The 23489-nt window shown below is 38.4% G+C and overlaps 2 protein-coding genes across 2 annotated transcripts in view; one reads left to right on the top strand and one right to left on the bottom strand.

The window, feature by feature from the left end:
• Positions 1-21818, bottom strand: part of GCFC2 (GC-rich sequence DNA-binding factor 2) — a gene marked incomplete at its 3' end in the record, with an annotated part of 41531 nt that extends 19713 nt beyond the window's left edge. Inside the window, exon 1 of the mRNA XM_010002420.1 lies at positions 21761-21818. Within this exon, the coding sequence (XP_010000722.1) occupies positions 21761-21818 (58 nt within the window). The remainder of the gene's footprint in view (positions 1-21760) is intronic.
• ITSN2 (intersectin 2) overlaps positions 21817-23489 on the top strand; it is a 53603-nt gene continuing 51930 nt past the window's right edge. The window contains exon 1 of the mRNA XM_010002419.1: positions 21817-21853. Within this exon, the coding sequence (XP_010000721.1) occupies positions 21817-21853 (37 nt within the window). The remainder of the gene's footprint in view (positions 21854-23489) is intronic.

The raw sequence follows: 23489 nt of genomic DNA, 5'->3' as shown, positions 1-23489 counted from the left end.
CTATCTTCATCACCGTTTGGAAGCAAGTTGCTGTTTTACAGTGAACAGGAGGTGACTTTGTACTGTAAGGTTAAGAAGTGAAATATTTAACAGTTGGGTTTTTTTCTTGAAATGCTGAAGTATTAACTAAGGCCTGCAGTGCTTTTATCCACAGAAACAGGGGGGAGCAGGAAGAGCCAGTGATCTGCTAGCTACTCAGGATCAACTTCTTCATTTTGTCACTAGTGTCATTCCTTTGCTGTCAGAGTGAGTGGACTTTGTCAAGCTGGCCATGGCACTTTTTGAAAAGGCCATAGCACTGTGTATAACTCCACTGTATGAAGGAGATACATTCTTGCCTTGCCAATTCATGATGTTGGTTTTATTCTTTTTTTTTTTAATTGGTAAACTTTTCTACTGATGTGTGTTGAAAAAAGAGAAATTCTAGACTATGCTGGTTTATAATGCCTTACTAATGCTTAATCTCTGATTTTTTTAAAGTGGGTAATAAAAAAAAAAAAGCACAGGACAACTACATGGGCTATTACACTGTCAGTGTTTGCTCTGCAAATACTAAAGAGTAGTCTTGATGCTATCCCAGTCAGGTCTTGCAAATAGTAAATTGGTCAACTAGTAGGACAATATCTCTCCTTGCTAATTGGTTCTTACAGCAAAAATTTGCAATAAGTCTTTTTTCTTTCCATGAGAAAAGTAGAAGACTAGTAGTGTTTACACACATGCTGTCTCTGTGGTGTTTGTTTTCTTCCAGTTAAAACTGGTGGGATAAAGCCTGATGCACAAGACCTTCATTTCTACTAAAGCTACGTGGCTGTGGTTTTTCTGATAAATATTTTCAAGACATTTGATTCATGTATAAATATTAACAAAGATTGTGGTAAGACTGTACTTCACAAAATGGCAATATGGCTATGGTGGAAAAGCAGCATTTTCTTTTCCTTGCAGTATGCCCAACTAATGTTTTCTGTGCTTTCAGCATGGTCCTGAGGTCCCCCCTACTTCTTGCAATCTCCTCATGTATTTTCTCGGCTTGTATCAACTATAAGGAGCACTGAGAGAGGGAACAGAAGTTGCAGTTTGGCAGGTCAGTTTGTGAAAACAATGCTTTAAACATTGGGACTAGTCAGATGGTTTGTTTACAAGAACTTGCTGTTCTGCTATTGAAACACAGCATCCAAGTTTTCCTGTTTTCACCCTAAATGGCAGTAGGGCTTAATGTTGTCCACAGTGTTCACAGGGATGTTTGGTCCTGTTTCATTATAATGTGGATTTCGTGCTGTGGCTGCCACTGCTTCTCCAGACTGTTCACAGAGTTCACCAAAGCACGTCTTATAAAAAACTATTTTGCATAAACAGGATTCTTTGGAAATTTACGGCTTTCACTATTAATGATTAAAAGTCATCAGAGTTCCTCTAAAAATAAGTTTGGCCTAAAGAGAGAACATTTTGCTGAGATTTCTCTTGATAAATATATGGTGCACAGCTGTGTCATAAAGGTGCAAAGTGCTTTTACAGATGGTGACTAAAGTGACTTTATTTGGAATTTCTGAAGGTAAGCTGCTTTTAACTTTGGTTTATGCATAATATCCAAGCCTTTGAGGCATTCTGTGGAGATGTTGAAGACAGAATACTTGCTGAGGAAAAGTTCCATTGTTTGTGAAGAATTGTTTCCACAAACCTTTTCAAAAACAGGTGTAGGCTTTCAGTTTGCTGGGCTGTTTCCTCCTTCCCTAAAAAATGGAACGAGGGGAAGTGAGCTTTGGAATCTGTCACCAGAGAAGAATGTGTGCTCGGTATAATCCTGTTGCCCAAAAGAAATGGATCTGTGCAAAGGGGTAGAATGGGGTCTCACTGCTGGTGTGATCTCAAATCTTGTAAAAATCCTGTTTATGTTTCCTGGTTGCTCCTGTAAGGTCATAGTTTTCGGTGTCATTTGTGAGGGTTAATGTAGGAGGTGTTTGGTGCCCTTCAGGTCTAGTATTTTAAAATATGCCAAGATCTGCCTATAGACAGAGAGAGTAAATAATTAAATCATTATTTAATCACATCACATTGGTGTAGTGTACTCTTAGTATGGATCTGTTAGGCAGTTCCCACTTGGTTTTGGACCTAAGATTGGTGCATCCACAAGGAAATGCCCAGTGCAGACTTGTCAGGCTGAGTCAGCCCAGGCCTGGGGAGCTGGGGGAGTTTTCAGCTATGCTGAATAAACTGCATTGATACATTTAGACTGGGCTGCTCATTATTTTTGAGCATGCTGCACTGGAACAGAATATGAAACAGTATATAACTTGGATTCCTTCTTTTGAGAGGACAGTTAAGTGGTATGGATGATAACTTGGGTGTGCTGTATTCACTGTCTGACTATAGTTTCTAATTCTGCTTAGCATGACCTCTGAATCAAAGAATGGTTGGAATAGACCTAGAAGATCCCCCTTGCCATGGGCAGGGACACCCCCCAACTAGATCAGGTTGCTCCAAGGCCCATACAGCCTGCCCTTGAGCACTTCCAAGGTGTGGGCATCCACAGCTTTTCTGGGCAACTTGTTCCAGTGTCTCACCACCATACATGCATCTCTGTAGATGCAGAGCTTTCCTAAAAAGACCCTCACCAAGCTCACATGAGGGGTTTGACCTCAAAATGGTTCAGCTGAAACTGATTTTAAAGTATGGCATAGTTAGGACTCTGGGGACGTCAGAAAGAGGGAGACTGAGGGTTTACACATCTTGACTGCCTGGAGCTGCCTGGGTCACTTCTCCCACTCAGGTCATCAGTGGATCCAAGTTTAGAAAGCTCAATCTATATGAGGCATTTAAGCAAAACTGAAGAAGGCTAAGCCTGACTTTTCTCTGTAGCTGTAAGTTGTATAAAGTATTTTAAAAAAAATCTCAAGATTTTGCACTTTTAAGAATTCATCAGTCTATGATCAGACTTGTAATGTCTGATAATTATCTGACTTGAATTGTGAGGCCTCACCTTGAGCACTAGGTGCAATTTTGGGCTCTATAATGTAAGAAGGATATAAAAATATCAGAATGTAGCCAAATGAGAGGAACAAAGGTGGTGAATGGACTAGAGGGTAAGATTTATGAGAATTAGCTGAGGTTCCTAGGTTTGTTCAGCTTAGAGAATAGGAGCATTGCTGTCTACGGCTTCCTCAAGATGGGGAGTGGTGAGAGGGGTGCTGGTCTCTTATCTTTAGACAAAGAACACAAGGGAATGGCTTAAAAGCTGTCATGGAGGAAGTTAAGAGGAGATATTAGGGAACAGTTCTCCACTGAAAAAGTGGTCCTGCTCTGGAAGAAGCTCCCCAGGGAAGTGGTCATGGCCCCAGTTCTGCTGGTGTTCATGAAGTTTAGACACACAGTTTAACTTTTAAGTTTCTGGTGTTGGACGCGGTGATCGTTGTGGGTTCCTTCCAACTTGGAGTATTCGATGGTTCTGTGATTCTATTGTAATTACTCATTAAAAACCCTAAAAGCTGTCTGAAAATAAGAGAACAGAATGTGTTGGAGGAAAGCCTTTATCCAGTAAGACTGTAAATCTAGAGGAAGTCACATGCATGTGGAAATCTCAGTGTAGAGGTCTTTTGCTTTGTTGATTCTGGGGATGTTCTCCAGAACCCTGCTTCTGTGTCATGGTTTCAGGTTCTCTTTTAGCCCTTTATGACAGAACAGCTTTTGCAGAGGAACATGCTGAAGAGATGTTTAAAGACATTGGAAGCATTTTTCAGAAAATTGGATTTGGATTTTGAGTTGTCTCTTGGTATGTTGCTAGTAAGGCCTAGGAAGGGATACTGGAAGCAACCTAAAAATACTCCAATTTGTTTTAGAATTCATGTATTGGCATAGATCCATACTTCCTTTTTTCATCTTTCTGCAGCTGCTACTTAGTGTCACCCTGAGAGATCATTCGGGCTCGCCAGTCGTTCACTTTACTTTTTTCACATTTCATTTAATAGAATGGTTTCGCTTGGAAGTAACATTAAAGCTCATCTAGTTCCAGCCCTCCTGCCATGGGCAGGGACACCTCCCACTAGACCAGATTGCTCCAAGCCCCATCCAACCTGGCCTTGAACTCTTCCAGGGATGGGGTAGCCACAACTTCCCTGGGCAAAAATATTTTTAAAATGTATGTTTATGTGTGTATAATACATATTTAAGAACCCTAGAACATCAAATGTTTTAATTACACTGGTCTGTAATGTGTCATATTAAAAAAAAGTAAGTTAAGAATTGTTCATTCCTTCCTGGACTGCTGGATAAGCAACACAGAGCAAGGTATCTTCAGATAAAATAGTTTTCTTGATTCATTTTGGGGGACCAGGCCCACATGTGGCTGTGAGGTTTAAAAATAACACAGTGACAATTAATGATTTGTGGCCTGTTACAATAGCATGATTTTACATGTTATTTAGAGGACATATAAATAATAATTCAAATAATGTTTAAACATATACATAAATAATAACAACGATGATATAAAATATAGAGAGGATTTTTAACAACTGATTCCAGACATTATGTTTAATTAGAGAAATGTGTAATAGATTAAAAAAAATGCTCTCTTGTCCTCACATGAAACCAATGTTTTCCAGTGGTGTGACTTTTGTGATGAGGTGTACAGGAGTTTCCTGGAAGGAGGAGGGACTGTGGGGGATGTCATGATTCTGTACTTAATATAAGAGGCGAAGGGGTTTATTAGTGAGGGGAGAAGGTTTAGTATCTGAAGAGGGAGTGACAGAGGGATCTGAGAAGTGTTGTTTGTTTTTTAATTAAAATAAAAATTTTGATATTGTAGCTTCATGCTCAACAATAGTTTCTCCATGTAGAGTGTAGGATAACAATGTATAAAATTCAGTATTTAACCAAAATAATCTCATCCAAAGCAAAGGCTCACCATGTTGTCTTAGTTCTATATTTTTAAAGTGGTACTTATGCTTATCCCTCACATAAGTATTAGCTAATATTTTGCAGTTCTAAAGAATTAATAACATTAATACAGGAACTCTTTGAAGAATTACATACTATAATTACAAAATGAGTCTTAATACTCAGATATTCATTATGAAAGTAAATCATATTGAGATTCCTTTAAGCACTGCATTTGAGTCTTTATGCAGTAGCTCAAGAGAAGGGATAACTTCATTGTGTTGGTTATGCCAGACTGGCTGACTGTGAATTTTTATTGTGATTTTTTGGGAATACATCATGTAAGAGCATTTTCTGTGTAAATAGTGCGTGGAATAGTGGAATGGATGGATTTGAATAATGATTGTTCCACTTTTCTCAGCAGCGGCGTTCAGTTACAGAGCTATACATTGAACTTTTTTCATGATATGCGTAAATATTTGCTGGGGAGAGCTGGAAAAGATCTGCCAGGACCTCCAGTCTGTCCTCCTGCCGGGGGAAGGCTGTTCTCCAGGCCTTATGTTCTGACACGTTGTCTACAGTTTGTGTACATTATGCAGCAGTTGCTGAACAGTTGGTACTGTTTTCCTTTAAGAATGTGCCACTCGGTTCAGGACTGCATTGCATACCCTATAAAATAAAAAAAAGGGGGGGGGGAATTCCCCCACCCCCTCCCAAATGGAAATTGAGCTTGTTCAGCAGCAGGCTGAACCCGGCATTGTTTGCTGTCGGAAGTGGGAGCTAAGGGGACAGACATTCCCCCTGCTCAGCGGGAGCACCGAGCTACGTTTTGCCCTTGTTGCATTATTAATGGCACAACGTTTTTCTGTTGCAGATGGCTAAGAGCTAGCAAGGCATCTTCAGGACCATGATGGCTCAGTTTCCCACAGCTATGAATGGTGAGTAGCCCGGGTCGGTTTGAGTTGGGAACGTTTGTCTTTATTATCGTTATTTTAAAAAATATGCTGATTTTAGTCCCTGCAGCAGCGTTATGGTCAGTTTGCTGCTGATTGCTTCCTGTAGCCTAACTTGTGCTGTAAGACTGGGAGAAATTCAGTAGAATCATCACTGCAGTGTAATTTATAGCATAGATAAGCCTGGAGCATCTTGTAATTTCAGATCATGTGAAGATTTGAGGAATGTGTGACTTGCAGTGTGGATGTTGTCAGACTTTAAGTGGGGAATATGCTAAGTAATAGCTGATTTAACTTGCATAACTTTTCTCTTAAGTAATTCAGCACAAAATATATTTCATTATAATAATTATGCTATTTATTTTTAAACCACAGGTATTTTAATGTGTTAAGCAATTTGCTACGTTGATGAAAATAATCAGCCTTTCTCAAAAAGAAAAAGGTTTCTAGTATAAAAACTTTTGGATTTGATTGTTGGTGATTTCTTTTCAAAAACAAGAGAGTTGAAACCTTAAAATTGTTTGTGTATGTATGTGTGTGTTTGGACTCTTTATTTATAGAGCGTCCTTATTTATGAAGACACAATTTACAAATGCTTGCTGAGAAATTTTATGATTACATGTTGTTAACAGAGCTGGTCAAAATGAAAGACAAATATAGAAACAATGATTTGCACTTCAGATATTGGGAGAAATACCCCTATCTGTAATAAAATCAGGAAAATAGAATAACAAGTATTTCTCATATCATTTGTCTGTGAAGGTTACAGCAGGATAAGGAGCTCTGTAGTTAACTAATTTAAAAAATTGTCACTGCTTGATAAATTGGGTGAGGAAGGGGAAGTGTTTTTTTGCAGAACAGCATTCAGATTTCAAATTAAACCTCTGTTTTACACATCTGTGTTGTGTGGATAAAACATATTGTGAAAAGTAATCGGTGTGATCAACACTTTTTTTTCATACAGTTGGCTTCTGTTTGTTCCAGACTTTGTTTCACAGACTTAAATATAAAAGAGAAGTAAAAAAAGGTCAATATATTGTATATCTAATAGGGAAAAACCTAAATACCAGACATTTTTCCTCCACTTTCTTGGACATTATGAAAAAGCATTTTTTTTATTGCCACATGCTTTTTGATCCTCAATTTAAAATACACAAACAGAAGCTCTCTTGAGGCAGGATTTATCATCTTGGCTGTCTCCATGGTTGATTTATACATAAACTACTTGGTGTCGTTTTGGGTTTGCTTTTTACTCCTTAGTTCTGTTGGAGGATTCCAAGCATATTGGTGGCACTGAGCACACTCAGGACTTGATCTCGGAAATCTTAGAGATCTTTTCCTTGATGTGAAGTCACTTGGGCAGTACTGTCCACCACTCTCCAAAGGAGCAGTGCCACGTGATGCAGCCTTTCCCCTCACAGGATTTTACTGTGTTGAAAAACATCCTAAGAGAATGTGAGAAAGAGAGATACCAGGCAAGAGTTAAGCTATTGCTTCTCACAGAATGCTTGAATGACCATGTGTAGTTTTGCAGACATATTTGTTATCAGAATTGATTGAATATCAGAAAAGTCAGGTGGGGAAAAACAGTAGTTTTAATGTGATTTCTGGATAAATACTGAGTAATCATTGCTGTTGAAATTATTCTTCTCTAATCTGTATTCCTCTTCCCTGCTACTTACTTCCACTGACGTTTGCATACAAAGTAGATCACCTGCATTTACCACTCCTTGCTGAGTGGAAACCTCTAATTATGTTGTTAGACCTTGGTAGTGACTTCAAGCTTGAGATGAAGAATGAGGTTATGTTGGAGGGAACTAGCCCATTAGGTATTGCTGCAGCCTGAGAGCACTGGCTGCCTGCCACACCTTTCTATTAGCACAGCATGGACTCTTTCCTTTTGTGTCCTACTAGGGCAAAATTGTGTTTTCCTTCTGGGGAGAAAACCTCTTTTTCTTACCAAGGCACAGTATACTTAGCATTTAGTTCATTAGTAGCATAAAGCATGAAGTAGTTTCTGTTTCAGGGTTATTTTTGGTATTCAGTGTTACAGAAAAATGAGTGGATAGTCTGAAGTGGATGTGTGTACAAGGAAGGGTGTGATGATATGACACAGAGTGATGACCAGGTTGAGGACAGCAGGGTTCAACTGAGAAAGCACAATACTCAGATGGTCTCATAGGAGAGCATTTGTCATAGAATGGTTTAGGTTGGAAGGAACCTTAAATATCATCTAGTTCCAACCTGCTGCCGTGGGCGGGAACACCTCCCACTAGACCAGATTTCTCAAAAATGTATCCTACCCAGCCCTGAACACTTCCAAGGATGGGGCACCCACAGCTTCCCTGGGCAAGATGTGCCAGTGTCTCACCACCCAGATAGAGAAGAATTTCTATATCATGTCTAATCTAAATCTACCCACATTTAGTTTAAAGCCACTACTCCTTGTCCCATCACTCCATACCCTTGTCAAAAGTCCCTCCCCAGCTTTCCTGTAGGCCCCCTTCAGGTCCTGGAAGGTAAAATAAAAATATGAAATACCTTCAATTATATTATATATCTAAAGAATGAGTTACTATCCTAACCACAAACAACAGTTAAAAGGATAAAGGCTTTAGTAGGTTAAAATACACTTCCACTTAATTTGTCTCTGTGTTTGCTGTCAATCACAGAGCAGGAAGAAGTAGCCTTCACTGCCATGGGATGCCCTCTTTACAGCTGGAGAAAGATGTGGGATGTTCCTGTTCTCCTAACTCCCCCTTCTCTACACTAGATTTTTTCAAGGTTTAATATCTACACTGATGCTGGATCTCAGTTTGGGGAGATTTAATCTTGGTGGTCCAGCTGGAACAAGGAAAGCAGTGTTTGCTGATCAGTATCTTTCACATTGTTTCCTTAAGTACCATTGGAATTTTGGGGCTGTACTTTTTTGTTGTTTGTTTTTATTTGTCCTTCCTCTTCCCACCTGTTTCCTTTTGATACAATTTTTCATGGTCCAGCAGGAAAATACCTCTGATAAACAGAGGTGCAAAAATTAATACTTAGAACTCATTTCACATGCTTCTCAACCTAAGTCCAACTGGCTTTTATGCAGCTGTGAGTAGAATTGAGTTTTGTGTCCCTGCACTTAGTTGTGGAGACTAGAGTAGACATGAATGGGCTGAGTTAGGTTCTGCTTCTTCACTAATGACCAAAGGTAAAACACTCAACTGATGCTAAATTCTGCTGCATCTTCTCTATTAAAAAAAGTCTGTTTCAGGATCCGTGGTCTGATTTTTTTATTTTTTTTTTTAATTAGGAGGAACTATTTCATCTCAATTCAGTTAAAAACTACTTGAGTGCAACTTGACTCTTAAACTACTGTGCACTGTAGATACGGAAACTGTAGACCTGGCTATCAACAAATGTAGATAAAGATACTAAGCTGAGCTAGACCTTGCAAAGAAAATATCAGACCTTCTTCTGCTATCTAAAAGAAGGAAAATAAATTCTAAGCCAAGGAGAAGTATTTTCTATGTCCTTTCTTATAAATTAATCCTTCCTCTCATTTTTCAATGAGGACAGTAGTGTCAGTTGATATGGAGCAAAATTCATGCTCAGGTCAGATGGTAATATATCTTCTACCATCACGTCCTGCAAACAATTAGATTTTCAATTGTGTGTGCTGTAGTATATGTTTTTCTTTTTAATCCTAACAAGTCAGAAATAGTGCTATAGGATTGCAGAATACAAAGTGTCTGATCCATATTTCATGATGATTCACAGGGAAGATGTAAGCGGAAAACTTGAAAGGAAGAAATAATTAGACATGGAGATAAATGTTAAATGGAATAAAACTAGGTTTTAACAAAGGAAGATGGTATTTTATTCTTTCTTCAGTAACGAAATTTTGTAGACAAAGTGTAACAGATCCCATGTTTGGATATCATTAGAGAAACAAGTGGCTAAAAGGCAGAGAAAATGCAACTATCAGATGAGGGTGTTGTAACAGTAGAATTCTTAATGGATTTTTATCTCAAGACCAGTCTTCTTAGTATTTATGGCAACATCATTAGTAAAAAGCACAGTATACTGGTCAAATTGGTTGATGACATAAACTTAGGAGTTATTTTCCATCCAGAATTATACAGTATGAACTCCGTATCACTGGTTAAATTCCATGTCATATCTGTTGTGCTGCCTTTCAATAGCTTTTAGTCATTCCATTATGGGCTAGAAGAAGTTTCGCTGTGTGCTGAGAACTCAACAGTTGGCTGTGACTAAGGAGGAAGACAACCGGATGTGTTAGATGATCACGTAGTAATTACGTGATTTGAGGGAAAGGAAACACATCCTAAAATATGATGGGTGAAGTAAGGAGCACTGTGTCCTATTGCATAAGGCACTGGTGAGACAGCTTGCGGGATACAGGGTAGAATTGGATTATCTGCGTACGAGAGAAAAAAATCAAAGTGCAGGAGATGAAGAATTAGGCTTCAGTGTTGTCAAGAAAAAATAATTGTTGAGAAAGACTAAAGAGACTGTTAATCCAACCAAAAGAAAGGCTTTATTTTAAAAAAATATTTCTTATATACTTTGCGGTATATAAGTTTGCTTTTTATTTTGTCTTATTAGGAAGTTAAACATTAAGAAAGGAAAATAACTTTAAGTACAATGATAGTACAAGGTTACATAGAGATGAATCAGCTGTTGGTGCAGTTCATCTGGAACAGTTCTGTTGGCAGTGACATTCTGGACCATGGTCAAGGAAAAAGTCTGATCCCCTCAGAGCACAGCTTACATTTTAGGAAGGAATTAATGTATTTGAGTTTCTTGGAGTGGCAGCAGTGTGAAGGTGGTTACCTCAATAGTCCCTTCCAATCCTATACTCCTAAAATATATATATAGAATAAATAATTAAAAGAAAAATATAATGACCTTGTGAAGATTAATGTTAGGTCTTCTTTCATTAACTTACTTTAAACCTATGGGTGATTTTACTTAGTATCTTGTGTTAACTTTGATAAGACTGTTCTGATTTGGGAATGTTTTTTTATCTGGAATAATAATACCATAATGCAAGCTGCTTTATTCATTTAGCACGTAAGTGAGACTTCCTGATGGTTTTCCTTCAAAGCCTATAAAAAGAAAATAAAAAAAGAAGATCTACAAATACTTGCCCAAAATGGAGCCAGAGCCCAAAGGCTTATGAAGGGACTCAGACACATAAATCTATCACATGGTCGAGCTTCAAAGGGTCTTAACAGTTTAAAATTTTCATTTTTTTGAAGGGGTAGCTTCAAAAGTTTGGAAAATATACTAGTCTGATAAACCACTTTGTGTGTTTTTTGCAGTTTGGGGTTGATGAGCATTTTATGAAGTAGTACCATCTTTACATCTAAAATTCTGTGTCATCTGTGATCATTGTGGCCAATTTGAACTGGCCATAGATGATATTAATTGGTATTGCCAGAATGAGTTCAGGTTTACCCACTAATTATAATGACAAGAATAAATTAATTTTTAGATACTGTGTTCTGTCAAATGTGTTTATATAATGCTGTGTTACTTTAATTAGGAATCTTGTATGTTCAGGCTTTTCAATACACTGCATCAGTCTTTAAGGACATCTGTTGTTTTTCTTACAATGGAACAGTTACTTTAAATCATAATTGAGATAGCTAGAAGATTGAAACCCCAGAAAGCTGAAAGAATATCAGTGTTCATTTAATAACTTAAAAACATTTGTGGTTTAATTGGAAGCAAAGTTCTCTGTGTGGAGTCTCAAGAACAGGTGGGATTAACTGAAGTGGTCTCTCTTGAAGTTGTTTGTTTCAAAGTGTTTTATATATATATCTATATTAATAATAATACTGGGTGCATTTTAAAGCATGTGCCAACATTTCACCCTGCATTTCTTCATGTAACTGTAATTTTATGTTTAACTGTGCTCTTTGTAGTCTGGTTTTGGTTTCTCTAGAAAACATGTCTTCCCTGAAAGTCATGGTATCACTGATGAACTCTACACTTGTTACAGTGTGTGTAGATACTTTCATAACAATGTGGGAAGAAATATGCTTATGTTTTCATAAGATCCACAGGTAAAATTTGCTGTACTGCAAATGATAGTGTTTTCATAACACTGTATTTCACAAGAAATCTTCAGGCTTGTGGGAAAAAAACAAAGGTGTAAGTTAATGTATAAACTGTTTCCTGATATAGATGATGTGGGTTGGGAGGCCAGTAAAATTATTCCTCTTATTTCACATGTTCTCTATTCAGAATGAATTAAGAAATATATGCATGGTGGGTTTTAACCTGACTCGAAAAAGGTAACTCAGCATCCCCTAGGGTCACCTTTCTGGAAATGTTCCACTTTGCTATTGCCAGGATCTGGGATGCTGGAGACTCTGAAAAAACCTAGAATTAGACATGGAGTAAGGATGCCTGTGAACAAGGTGGCCAAAGAGAGAATGTGGCTCCTGTGTTAAGGGAGACTAAATGGGTTAGAGCTGCTTAATTTAATTTAGAGAGGAGACAATTGAGTTAACAATGTGATAAAAATCTGTGAAGCCATCATAGCATAGAAGAGGAACCGAAAAGGAAAATAATACCCAGTGAAATGACTAAGCTTAAAGCAGGCAGAAAGAAACAGGCTGGTGGGTTGGCTTATTTGCTGTAACATATAATGAACAACTTGTTTTGGGACTCACTGTGTCAAGTTGCTTTGGAACCAGAAGTTCCAAGTACATGGTATCAAAACTTTAGACCTATGCCATGGCTATTAAATGCAGGGGGTTTTGTGCCTTTTTGGTTAAAAAAGTCTCCCAAAGTGCTTATTTCTGGCAGTAAAGAGTTCAATACCTAGTTGAAGAAGAGTATTCCTTGTTGTATTCCACAGATGGCCCTATATGCCACCATGAAGGCAGGACTGTGGACTGTGGTATAAACCAATACCAAAAGTCTTATGTTCATAAATTAAGCATTTTTAAATTTAAAATCAAACTCCCTAGTGTGCTGGGAAAATAATACTGTATATGTACTGGGTATAGTTAAAAAGTTCTGCTAATGAGTAATTTAGGATTTTAAGGACTACTGTTTAAGCAAACTCTTTTATTCTTGTTTTTGTTACTTACTGGTTTTCTTCTGGTTTTCCTTCCATGTTTTCTTTCTGTCAGGACTAGAAATTACAAAGAGGAGGATGGGAAGATTGATCAAAGATACAGAGCAGCTTCCGTATGAGGAATAATTACATTGAGTAGGATTTTTCAGCTTGGAAAAGAAATGGTGGGGATGGTGGATATAGATGTCACCTTCTCAAGGTCATTCACCATTTTTTAGGCAAGGGAATGGTAATCTTTGATAACACAAGAATTAATCAGTAGCAAATGAGAATACCATTGTAGGTATCAAACAAACAGAACACTTTGCTCAGTTCGATTAAACCATGAAAGAAATCAGAAGCTGTGGAATCCAAAATGTTACTTGGATTCCTTAAGGGACTAGATATAGGTGGATTTTCCTTCCATTAATGAGGTACCAGCTCTGGTTCAGGAGCTGAGGGGGGCTGAGAAGACATACTGGGGAAGTACTGCCAACTGCTCACCTCAGCCTGCTGCTCTGTGCTAGGAACTTAGCCAGGGGAATATTCAGTCTGCACTGGCAGGGTCATCATTGTGGTTTTTTTCCTACATTATCTCTTAATTCAGTTTTATTCCAGGAAATGCTTCTTTGTTTTCGTTCTCTGCCACCCTTCCTATGTAATTATTAATTATTATTTTTTTTAATTTAGTGGTTCTTCTCTTTTCCTCTTTCCTTTCAAGTCTGTATCCCAATTCTCCATTGTAAAAATAGCCCATCAGGCTTCCTTCTCAAGTCTGAGAACCTGAAAGTGTTTGTTTTACTCTAATGGCCAGATAATTTTGAGAACTACAAAAATTTCTATTAAGTATCTTGTATTTCTTGAACTGACTTCTTATGTCCCTGTACATTTTTGTAGGAGAATCATTTCATTTATTTCATCTAATTTCAAGGTTCATTTTGGCTCCTCATGCCTGGTATTTTACTGCCTGCATTTCTCCCAGCATGAAAAGATTTACTAGCTGCTGCAGATGGTAACCCACCTGACTCTTAACTAGTTTTGCTGCATTCCACAGAGATTTGCTAGAATATAATTAAACAAATTATCCTTTTGTAAAATTTTAATGAAGTTTTAGGGGGTTTTTTGAATGCTGGTGAGCAGCAGCAGTGTAAAAAACCCATTTTCAGAATGAGAAAAGTTTGGTCTAAGCTCTGGTGGGCTCTTTCCTCAAACATGGTGACTAAAAACTTCTGTTTTCCTCACTGAGGTCTTAGATGCTGTACAGGTTGACAGGAGTTTACTCAAAAACGTTTTCTAGTTGTCCTAAACTGAAGAGTAAGTATTATCTTCCATCTTCAATGTCATGCTGGGAAGAAAGGCTGTGGAGTCCATCAAACAACAAAAAGAGGCAAGTTTTGCAGCTGGTAGGGGAGAACTTGGCAAGGTATGCCCAGTTTATGCCTTGCTAATATGACTTACTTTGAACTTTTCATACTTTTCATCTGAAAGATTCTTGTTGGTGTGTCTTTCATCTCTCTTTTCCATCTCTAAAATCTACCCAAAAGTATTAATTCTGGGCAAAGACACATCTGTGTTATTTGAGAGAAGAATGAGCTTGTTTCATGTTCAACAGCCACAGGTGTTTTCAATGGCATTGTTTTTCCAGAATTAGGCAGAAAATACTTTTCTATTTATTGCTACTTTTGAGTGTAGATGTGGGGAAGGCTTAGGTTAAGCCAAGCTTTTGTGCCAAGTATGTTTGTGCAAGAAAATAAAAAGTTTAATTAGCTTTCAAGAACAAAATATGGGTTTACCAACACTGTAGCCATTGCATTGTGACCAGAAATAGAAGCCTTGTTTCATTAGAACTTGTGATAACTCATTCAGTAGTACTTTCTCAAGTTCTACAGAGAACTAGTGTTAAAGGTAACATGTTAATGTGCAGTTGAGAACACTGTCATATTTATGCACATTTCCTAATATAATTTGACCTTAGTGGAGCTCTAACAAACTTTCAAAATATAGTTTTTTGTTTATGCATCTTCAAGTAAAATTGCTGCCATTTGCTGTGTCTGTATTTTGCTTTTTTCATATTTTATATGCTTAGTGTGTTGCTTTATTTTTCAGTGGAGCTTGGCAATAATTTAATTGAAAAGGTGCTTCTGAAACTAGATAGCCATAATGAGCTAAATGTGATTTTATGAATAGAAATACTATAGAAATAGAAATACTATCTTGTTATTACAAATGGGTAGTTTAAGTGCTTTGGAATCATTAAGTTGCTCTGTAAAATTCAGAATATGAGTGGATCTTTGCTGTTATCATGGCTAGACTATTATGTATCTCTAAATTGTTTTAGGGGTTATACTCGTTCTAAAAGCAAGGATTATGTTTCTACATTGAGATCACTGCATGGCACAGGAATATTAATGGTCTTCCTATACAGATAAATGTTGGGTATTGAAGTGGGGGGTTGCCAATGACTTTAGCATCAGGCAATCCCTGAGAAGGAGTTCTGCTCCTGTTTTGTAGGAGCAGGTGGTTAAATGATTTTAGAATCATAGAATCAAGGTTGGAAAAGACCTTCAAGATCACGAAGTCCAACTCTCCACCCGACAACCTCTTAACCACTAAACCATCTCCCAAAACACCACGTCCACCTGTTTTATAGAATCATAGAATCATCAACGTTGGAAAAGACCTTCAAATTCTAATGTGCTGCTGAATCAGTGTTCCCAATGCACCTAATTATCTAGAAATCTGGTACTTAGAGAATGTGAGTTATACCCTAAAATACGTCTGCTGCTGCTTCATTCACATTTCTGTAAGCATGCTCTTGAATTCTGCAAATATTTCTTGGCTGAACCTGTGCAGCTCTGTACTGCAGGTAGCAGTTATATTTGGATAGCACATCAGGGACACTTGAAAAATCTTTGAAAATTCTCTTGGCTTCAAGGGGCACAGTTCTTGTAATTTTAGTAAAACACAAAATTGAAGGAGAATGTGTCCCTCTGTTTAACAAGCTTTAGCTACAGGTATTTCCTTTTAACTGTGTATACATTGAAGAAGCTGCTGAACTTGTTAAACCTAAAGATACCCTTTTCCTCTGGCAAGTAGAATCACTTGGGTCAGAAAAAACCTTTTAAGATCATTCAGTCCAACTGTAAACTTAACAATGCCAAGTCTACCAGTTGCTGCAGTGTTGCTTAATGTGTTGGGAGCCTCTGTGAAGCATTTCTGGCAGGAGAAGCAGAATTAATGTGTGCATCATGAAAGGTGGTTGCTTGTGACTCCTGTCATGGCCTGAGAACATGGGAGTTGTGAATAGGAGGTGCTTTCCCCAAGCAAGAGAAAGTGGTGCTTTGGGATGGACCCAAAGCCAGTGCAGCAGTAGTTCATAACATGTTCACACACCTAAATAAGAAAAATGCATTATCAGTCGGCATTTGCTCCTACATGTCATATAAAGAATGAACAACAAAGGAAGGAAACAAATATTAAAAACAGCAGTAACACTGATAAGGATTCTGGAAACGCAGACTTATGGTGGAATGTTCTGTGTGTTTTCAGAATCCTGGAATGTTTACTCACCAGTGAGGAATTGGAAGTATGATTCAACATCTCAGCTGGGAGCATTAAATACAATTTGTAATAAGTAATTCTGTGGTAAACTCACCTACAAGCACAGACAGAAGACTGGAATTACCAGCGTTATCCCAAAGTGTTTTATGCCAATAAACTCTCTCAGGGCTCCTAGTAGGAGATAGTAATGTGATTGCTGGTTGCATGATGAAAAACCCCTTGTGCAGCTTGAGGCACACTGCTGCATGCCTGTGCTGAAATTTCCCTGTCTTTAAACATGAGGATAAATATTTATCTAGGGATATTATGTGGCTTAATGCTAGTTTTTTTGATGGTTAAAGAGGTGCTGGTATAAGCACTCATCCTCGTGACTTAAGCGTGTAAGGAATGCTCTTTCAATTTAGGTTTATTATCTCTGTGGGGTTAATTAACTTTGTAGATTGTAGGAGCATAGTTTTTGTTAAGAGAAAAACAAGCAGCGCTTATAATTGAAAAACACACACAGTTCTTTGGAGAATGTAAGAAATGTCTTAATGATTTTCCACAAGTGAAAAGTTGGCTTTGTCCTTTTCACTAACAGTGGTGCTCTTGGTACAACTACCTTTTGCTTACTGGGAGAGAGACCCAGAGGCAGAGGTCTTCCAGAGCACTACTGGAGTCTTAACTACTTTTCTCCTAGGGTTGCACTTTATTTTCTCCTTTCTTTTTCCATCACAGGTTACTATTTTAAGGAAATAACAGTGTTTATTTCTGTTGTTGGCAGCCCATCAAAGTAAGTCCTTTATTGTCTTCAGAAGATTATCTGTCTGTTGCAGTGTTGTAAAGGCATTTCTGGAGTTGTCCTACCAAATACTGTGATCCTACCATAACCAGACCCTCACAGTCTCTCATAGAAAGATGTCTGTTATTTACAATTAGCTAAAGGAAGAGAAAATGTTGTTTAATCCCCAGCATAGTTGCTTGTTTCCAACACTAAAAAACTGTGAGTGGTAGCACAGTGATTTGTGTATTAATATTTGTTACATGAAGGTCACATTGATATGTATTTTGTCATCTTCAGAGAAGTCTTGAAGGTATTTTACATTAATTATGTGTAGCACTGGCTTGTTTGTGTGGGTTCTTGTAATTCTGTATGGACTTCTTACATGAGTAGAATCCACACATGACTTGGAACTCTTGAGTATGTTGTAGAGCTGTGGAGTGGACAAGTAAAATAAGTTTCTTTCTTGGTTTCTTCCAAGCTTTCTGATCTGGTATAAGGAATTGGCTGAGACACGTCTGGACCTGAGTCCAGATTTCCCATGTTGGATCTCCAGAACACTTGCCAGTATTGACTTTTGTCCATAGTCTCCTCTGTAAGTGCTGGCCTTCTACAGAAAAGAATCTTCCATCTTTCTTCTATCCATCTTACATCTATCTTCCAAAAGTATTACTAATGTAGAAATGTATTTTTTCATAAACAGAAAAAGCAAATGAAGACAAGTATTATTCTAGGAGGAATCTGTGTGGTAAAAATCTCCAAGTTCAGCGTTTCTTCAGTTTTGATTCCTAAAAATGCAGCATAGTCAAATATAGCATTACCTTCAACTTGCTTCATGTATGCAGTTGTGAGATCGCCACGTAACCTCTTCTGAAAAAGAATGATTCTGGGAGATACATTTTTGTCAGAGATACTGTATTTTTCCCCTCAAAATCGTGCCGTCTGCAGTTGGGAAAAAATTACTTGTCTCATGAAAATTTCTAGGAAACTACAGCTAAGTCAGAAAAGTAGTGATGTGCTATGTACTGGCAACTGTATTTTGATTTCTGATGCTAAATCGATTTTTAGAAGTATTGTAGTTCACTGCTACTTGGTGCCAGCTGAGAATCTCTGGAGCTCCTAAGGTTCTCTACTGTTCCATCTTGCCCCACTGGAGCTCCTAAGGTTCTCTACTGTTCCATCAAGAAGATGTGTCCCTCTTGCCCCATCCCATGATCAGAGGAGGTGTCTGCGCAAAGAAGATGCCTGCAGTTTGGTTTTGTGATTTGTGTATGACTTTCCATGAGTAAGGGCTGGAGCTGTGAGGAAGGAAGAGGAACAGCCATGGCTCTGGGCAAAATTAATTGTTCTCTTTAGTTAGATCTGGCTTATGGGCAACAAGTTTCTCAGCCCTGGGACTGAAAGCGTGTTGGTGCAAAAAGAAATGTTGAGCTAAGCCAGATAGGTTTTGATGACATGTCTTGGATGGCAGATGTTTCCTGCAGCTTTGTCCTTCCCAGAAAAGAAGAAGTCTTCCCTTTGTCACAGGTCAGCATGCCCAGAACTTGGTTGTTTGTAAACCAGGCAGTGCAGTTTTTCTCAGCAGTGATGCTGAGTGGTCAGATTTACCACTGGTTGTAGCTTTGGGAGACAACCACAATATTTGTGAGGATTGTAGCGTATTTTTACAGTGATTGCACAGGCAAGCTGAGTTTCAAACGAACTTTTTCTGTGGTAATTCTTTATTGTGGTGGTCTTGGTTGTTCTCTAAGTAAACATGGCATTTAGTTTGAAGAATGCTTTTGGGATGTGCTTTGTGGAATTGCCAAGGCCTTGTGATCCCAGTTCTTCAAAGTGTTAATTTCAGATAGACTGATGTGGTATTTTTCCTCGGTATTTTGAGGAATCTTAATTTTAATGACAGTCTCTGTACCTAGATTTTTCTTATTTGTATCTCAAAATGGTAACATCAAAAGAGTCATGAGCACCTGGTTAAGCTACAGATAAGCACCTGCAAGGCTTTCACCATCCCTCTTGTGCTATGCTCTTAATTTTCTTCCTTTGATATTGGGGTAGGAGTGGGGGAAAAATACTGAATCCTTTAAATTAGAACTGTTGGGTGAGGTTTGAATACCCACACTGTGGATCCCTTTTGTAAGTATTGGGTGGGTTTTAATAATGTGGGTTTTTTTGTTTTCCTTGTCCGGTGGTTATTCACCTGTGTTTGTAACACAATGTAACCTGTTCTAGTTCAGGCTGAAAATGGCAAGCACTCTCTCTTAAATTACTTTAGTTTACAACTTAGCTTTCTGGGACTTTGTTCACTTACAGACAAGTGCCACAAGTCTCACTAGCAGTCTGAGAGCTGTGCTCAGATGGAAATAGGCTGCTTTCTAGATCCTAATTTGGAAGGACTTCATTTTGATAGGGCCTTGCTTTTGTCCCTCACCACTTACCTCATTTCTTGGTTGGAATTTACTGCATTTAGTTTTCATTTAGTCTTCTTAATGAAAAGGTGCTCTGATACCTTCTTTTTAAGATCTTCAATTTCAAGGTATTATTGAATGTCAGTAGGTCTTGAGAGCTGTGGCTGAAATTGTCTGAACTGTATGTACATTTTTATGTCTTTACTTTTAAGCAAAGCAGTCAAATTGTATGGGTGGAGGTCTGCTTTTGGTTATAAGGTCTATTACATGATTTTTTCCATATGTATAAAAAACTTCAGTAGATGAGAGTATATGTTTAATGGAAGCAGTCACCAAAAAAAGATTTTCAGTCTTTATCCTCAGGGACAGGGAAAATCTGAAATTCTTCATACCTTTGAAAGCACATTACTAGCAGATTGGCCTTTTCAGGGTATATATTCAGTTTCCCAAAATAGTCACACGGTGTCATTTTGATAACATGTGTATCCATAGTTATCACTTCGCTGTGACAGTAGCTGCTTGCACTGTCTCTACGACCGCTAGGAGCACTTGTTGGTATAATAATGTCAATTATTTTTTTTTTTAACATTAAATTTATACTTGCAAGAAGCCTGTCTTGGGGTTGATTGCTGAACGAATGCTTTTGTGTGTTTAATTTGGGAATGAATAAACTATGCTAACAGCGTCGTTTTAACACAGACTGTGGGTCTGAAGGCCTTTTGTTATGGATGAACTGAAGATTAATTATTTTTTTTTGCCTAAGGCTGGGTCAGTAGTGTGAAGTGCATGGTCACAAGAGTCAAACAAGCTGGAGCTCTGCCTTTTAGAGAGCTCTGCCTTGGTCCTGAGGTTATTGGGGCAATGCAAAAGCACAAAATATTTACTGTCCAAAAATAGTGCGATTCCTGGGGAGTGTTAATGAAGGCAAAAAAGAGAACGAAGGGTGAACTGGAAACACTTCTTGAATAAAATGTTAATTATCATACAGCTACAGGTGTGAAGCTGGTGTTTTGCTGAAGTGCAAAATTTTAACAAAGTTGAGGCATGCCGTGCAGAACCTAAGATTTCAAAGTTGGGAAGAGGAAACAGTTTACGAGATTGTATTCAGAGAGATGTTTTGCTGAAATGTATTAGAAGAGTTCCAAGACTGATTGCCATCTTCTTCCTTATTTTGTGACATATAAATAAGAAATTGTGCATTTCAGTACATGTTTAAACAGGAGTTCCCTTACAGTCTAAATTGGATTCTTTAGAGAAGCTGCAGTAGTGGCAGTTAACTCCAATCAAAGAATTGTTACTGTATTTTTAGCACTTTGCAGCCCCTGATAACATGAATAAATTGTGGGACACCTCCCACTAGACCAGGTTGCTCAAAGACCCATCCGTCCTGGCCTTTAACACTTCCAGGGTTGGGAAAGCCACTACTACCTTGGGCAATCTGTTCCAGTGTCTCACCACCCTCATAGGAAAGAATTTCTTCCTAATGTCTAACCTAAATCTCCCTTCTTCCAGTTTAAAATCAAAACTCCTTGTCCTATTATTCTATTCCCTTGTAAAAAGCCCGTCTCCAGATTTTTCTGTAGCCCCTTCGATACCGGAAGGTGCTATAAGGTCTCCCTGGAGTCTTTTTCTTCTCTAGGCTGTACAACCCCAACTCTTTCAGCCTGTCTCTAGAGAAGAGGTGCTCCAGCCCTTTGATCATCTTTGTGGCCCTCCTCTGGACTTGGTCCAACAGCTCCATGTCTTTCTTGTGTTGAAGGCTCCAGAACTGGACACGGTACTCCAGGTGGGGTCTTACAAGACCAAAGTAGAGGGGAAGAATCACCTCCTTCTACCTGCTGGCCATGCTTATTTTGATGCAACCCAGGACACAGCTGGCTTTCTGGGCTGCAAGTGCACATTGCTGGCTCATGTTGAGTTTCTCATCAATGTAACACCCCTAAGTCCTCCTCAGGGCTGTCCTCAATCCACTCTCCAACCAGCCTGTATTTGTGCTTCTGATTGCCCTCACCCAGGTGCAGGACTGTGCACTGTGCCTTGTTGAACTTGATGAGGTTGGCATTGGTCCATCTCTCCAGCCTGTCAGGATCCTTCTGGTTGGCATCCCTTCCCTCCAACATATCAATCTCACCACACAGCTGGATGTTGTCAGCAAACTTGCTGAGGATGCCCTCAGTGCCACTGGTCATGTCGCTGACAAAGATGTTAAATAGCACTAGTCCCAGTATCAATCCTGGAACACCACTTATCACTGGTCTCCATTTGGACATCAAGATGTTGACCATTACTCTCTTGTGTGACCATCCAGCCAATGTTGCTAATACCTTATTTTCCATAAATGAAAAACAATGGTCAGGTTTTCTGAAGTTGCAGCTAACAGCTTTAGGAACATTTTGTCTTGTCCCAGATAATTTCTGTAAGCATTAACTACATACGCACTTTACATTCCTTATTTCCCTGTGATGTTGGCTATTTATTGAAATAAGTAAAATTTGGGGGGGAAATCACATAAAAAAGAACAAAGAGACATGCAGAATAAAAACAGAGCTTACATAACACTGAAACAACAAGAACTGGAAAAAAATGGATCCCAAGTAGTCAACAACCTGTCCTTGAGACACAAGCCTGCAAGACAGATGAAAGGGATGGAAAAGAGTCCTCCCCACAAGTTATCTTGGTTATAGCCTTGAGCACTAGGTAGAAAACACTGGCTAATTGGACTCGCCATATTAACATATCATCAGCATATTTGTGGGCTGTTAGCAAACTATTGGAGCATATATCTTGATTCTGTGTGCATCAGCTTCTTGCACACTGGGTTACAGACCCTGCTTTTGGGACAAAATCTTTTGCTTTTGGCCCATACAAGGGAGTTGGAACTAGGTGATCTTTAACATCCCTTCCAACCCAAACCATTCTCTGATTCTGTTCTTTCTGATTTTTGCCATTAGGTGTAAGTTGTCCTCATTTGTGTTCTACTTGTAGGCATCTGATTTAGATTTATTTAGCTTAATAATCAGTATCTAATCCAGATGTATTTAGACTCATTTAACCAGAAGAGAGAAGGGAGGGAGTTCTTGAAGTGCAGTTTTGTGTGCAGCCTGTGAGAAGACACTTTCATTGAGGCCATGCTGAAAAAAATCAGGATATCCTTGAGTGAGGGAAACCAAATGCCAAGTTCTGGTGGACAGAGGTTGTGTCCTAATGCCTTCCCATCTTTTCAGTCATTCCTATCCCTAGTGAGTTTCTGTTTTGTTTTGTTTTTTTTAACTATTTGTATTTCCCTACTAAGCAGCAGGGGTAAAGAATTGAATTTGCCCTCATGCACGGAGAATGCCAGTCTTAACAGGACTTCATCAAGAGGAGAAATGAAATCTTTTTGGAAAATGTGTTTGCGTATATGGATAAACACAGATGAGAGATGAATAGCATTGTTAATGTGTCTGTATTGGCATGCATGGTGCATTTTACAGTAACTTTCTTCCAAAGTGCTGTGGTTTTTAAAGCAACTTATATCTTTTTAGAAGATGATGATGTATTCCCTTGACTGTCTCTTAGCGAGCAGTGTGAATACTTGAAGAACAGATTAACAGTTCTTTGGAGGTGGTAATACCAAGTAAAATGTATTTTTAAAGGTGTTTGGTTTGTTTAATTAATAACCCTTTATTGCTGTTTGGGGAGTTCCCATTCAAAAGTTCTGCTAATATTTGCACTCATTGATTTGAAAAATTTTATTTTTGTCAAGACCTTCCTGACTAAAACTTCCTCCTAGATAAAAATCAAAACCAAACCAAATTACTGCTGGCAAACTGCTTTTCCTGCAAAGGACACACACTCTGACCTTTATACAGCAGGTTGGA

This window comes from Chaetura pelagica, unplaced genomic scaffold (assembly GCF_000747805.2).
Source record: "Chaetura pelagica isolate M959 unplaced genomic scaffold, ChaPel_1.0 scaffold46, whole genome shotgun sequence".
Classification (NCBI taxonomy): Eukaryota; Metazoa; Chordata; class Aves; order Apodiformes; family Apodidae; genus Chaetura; species Chaetura pelagica.
This window is presented reverse-complemented; position numbering and strand designations above follow the sequence as displayed.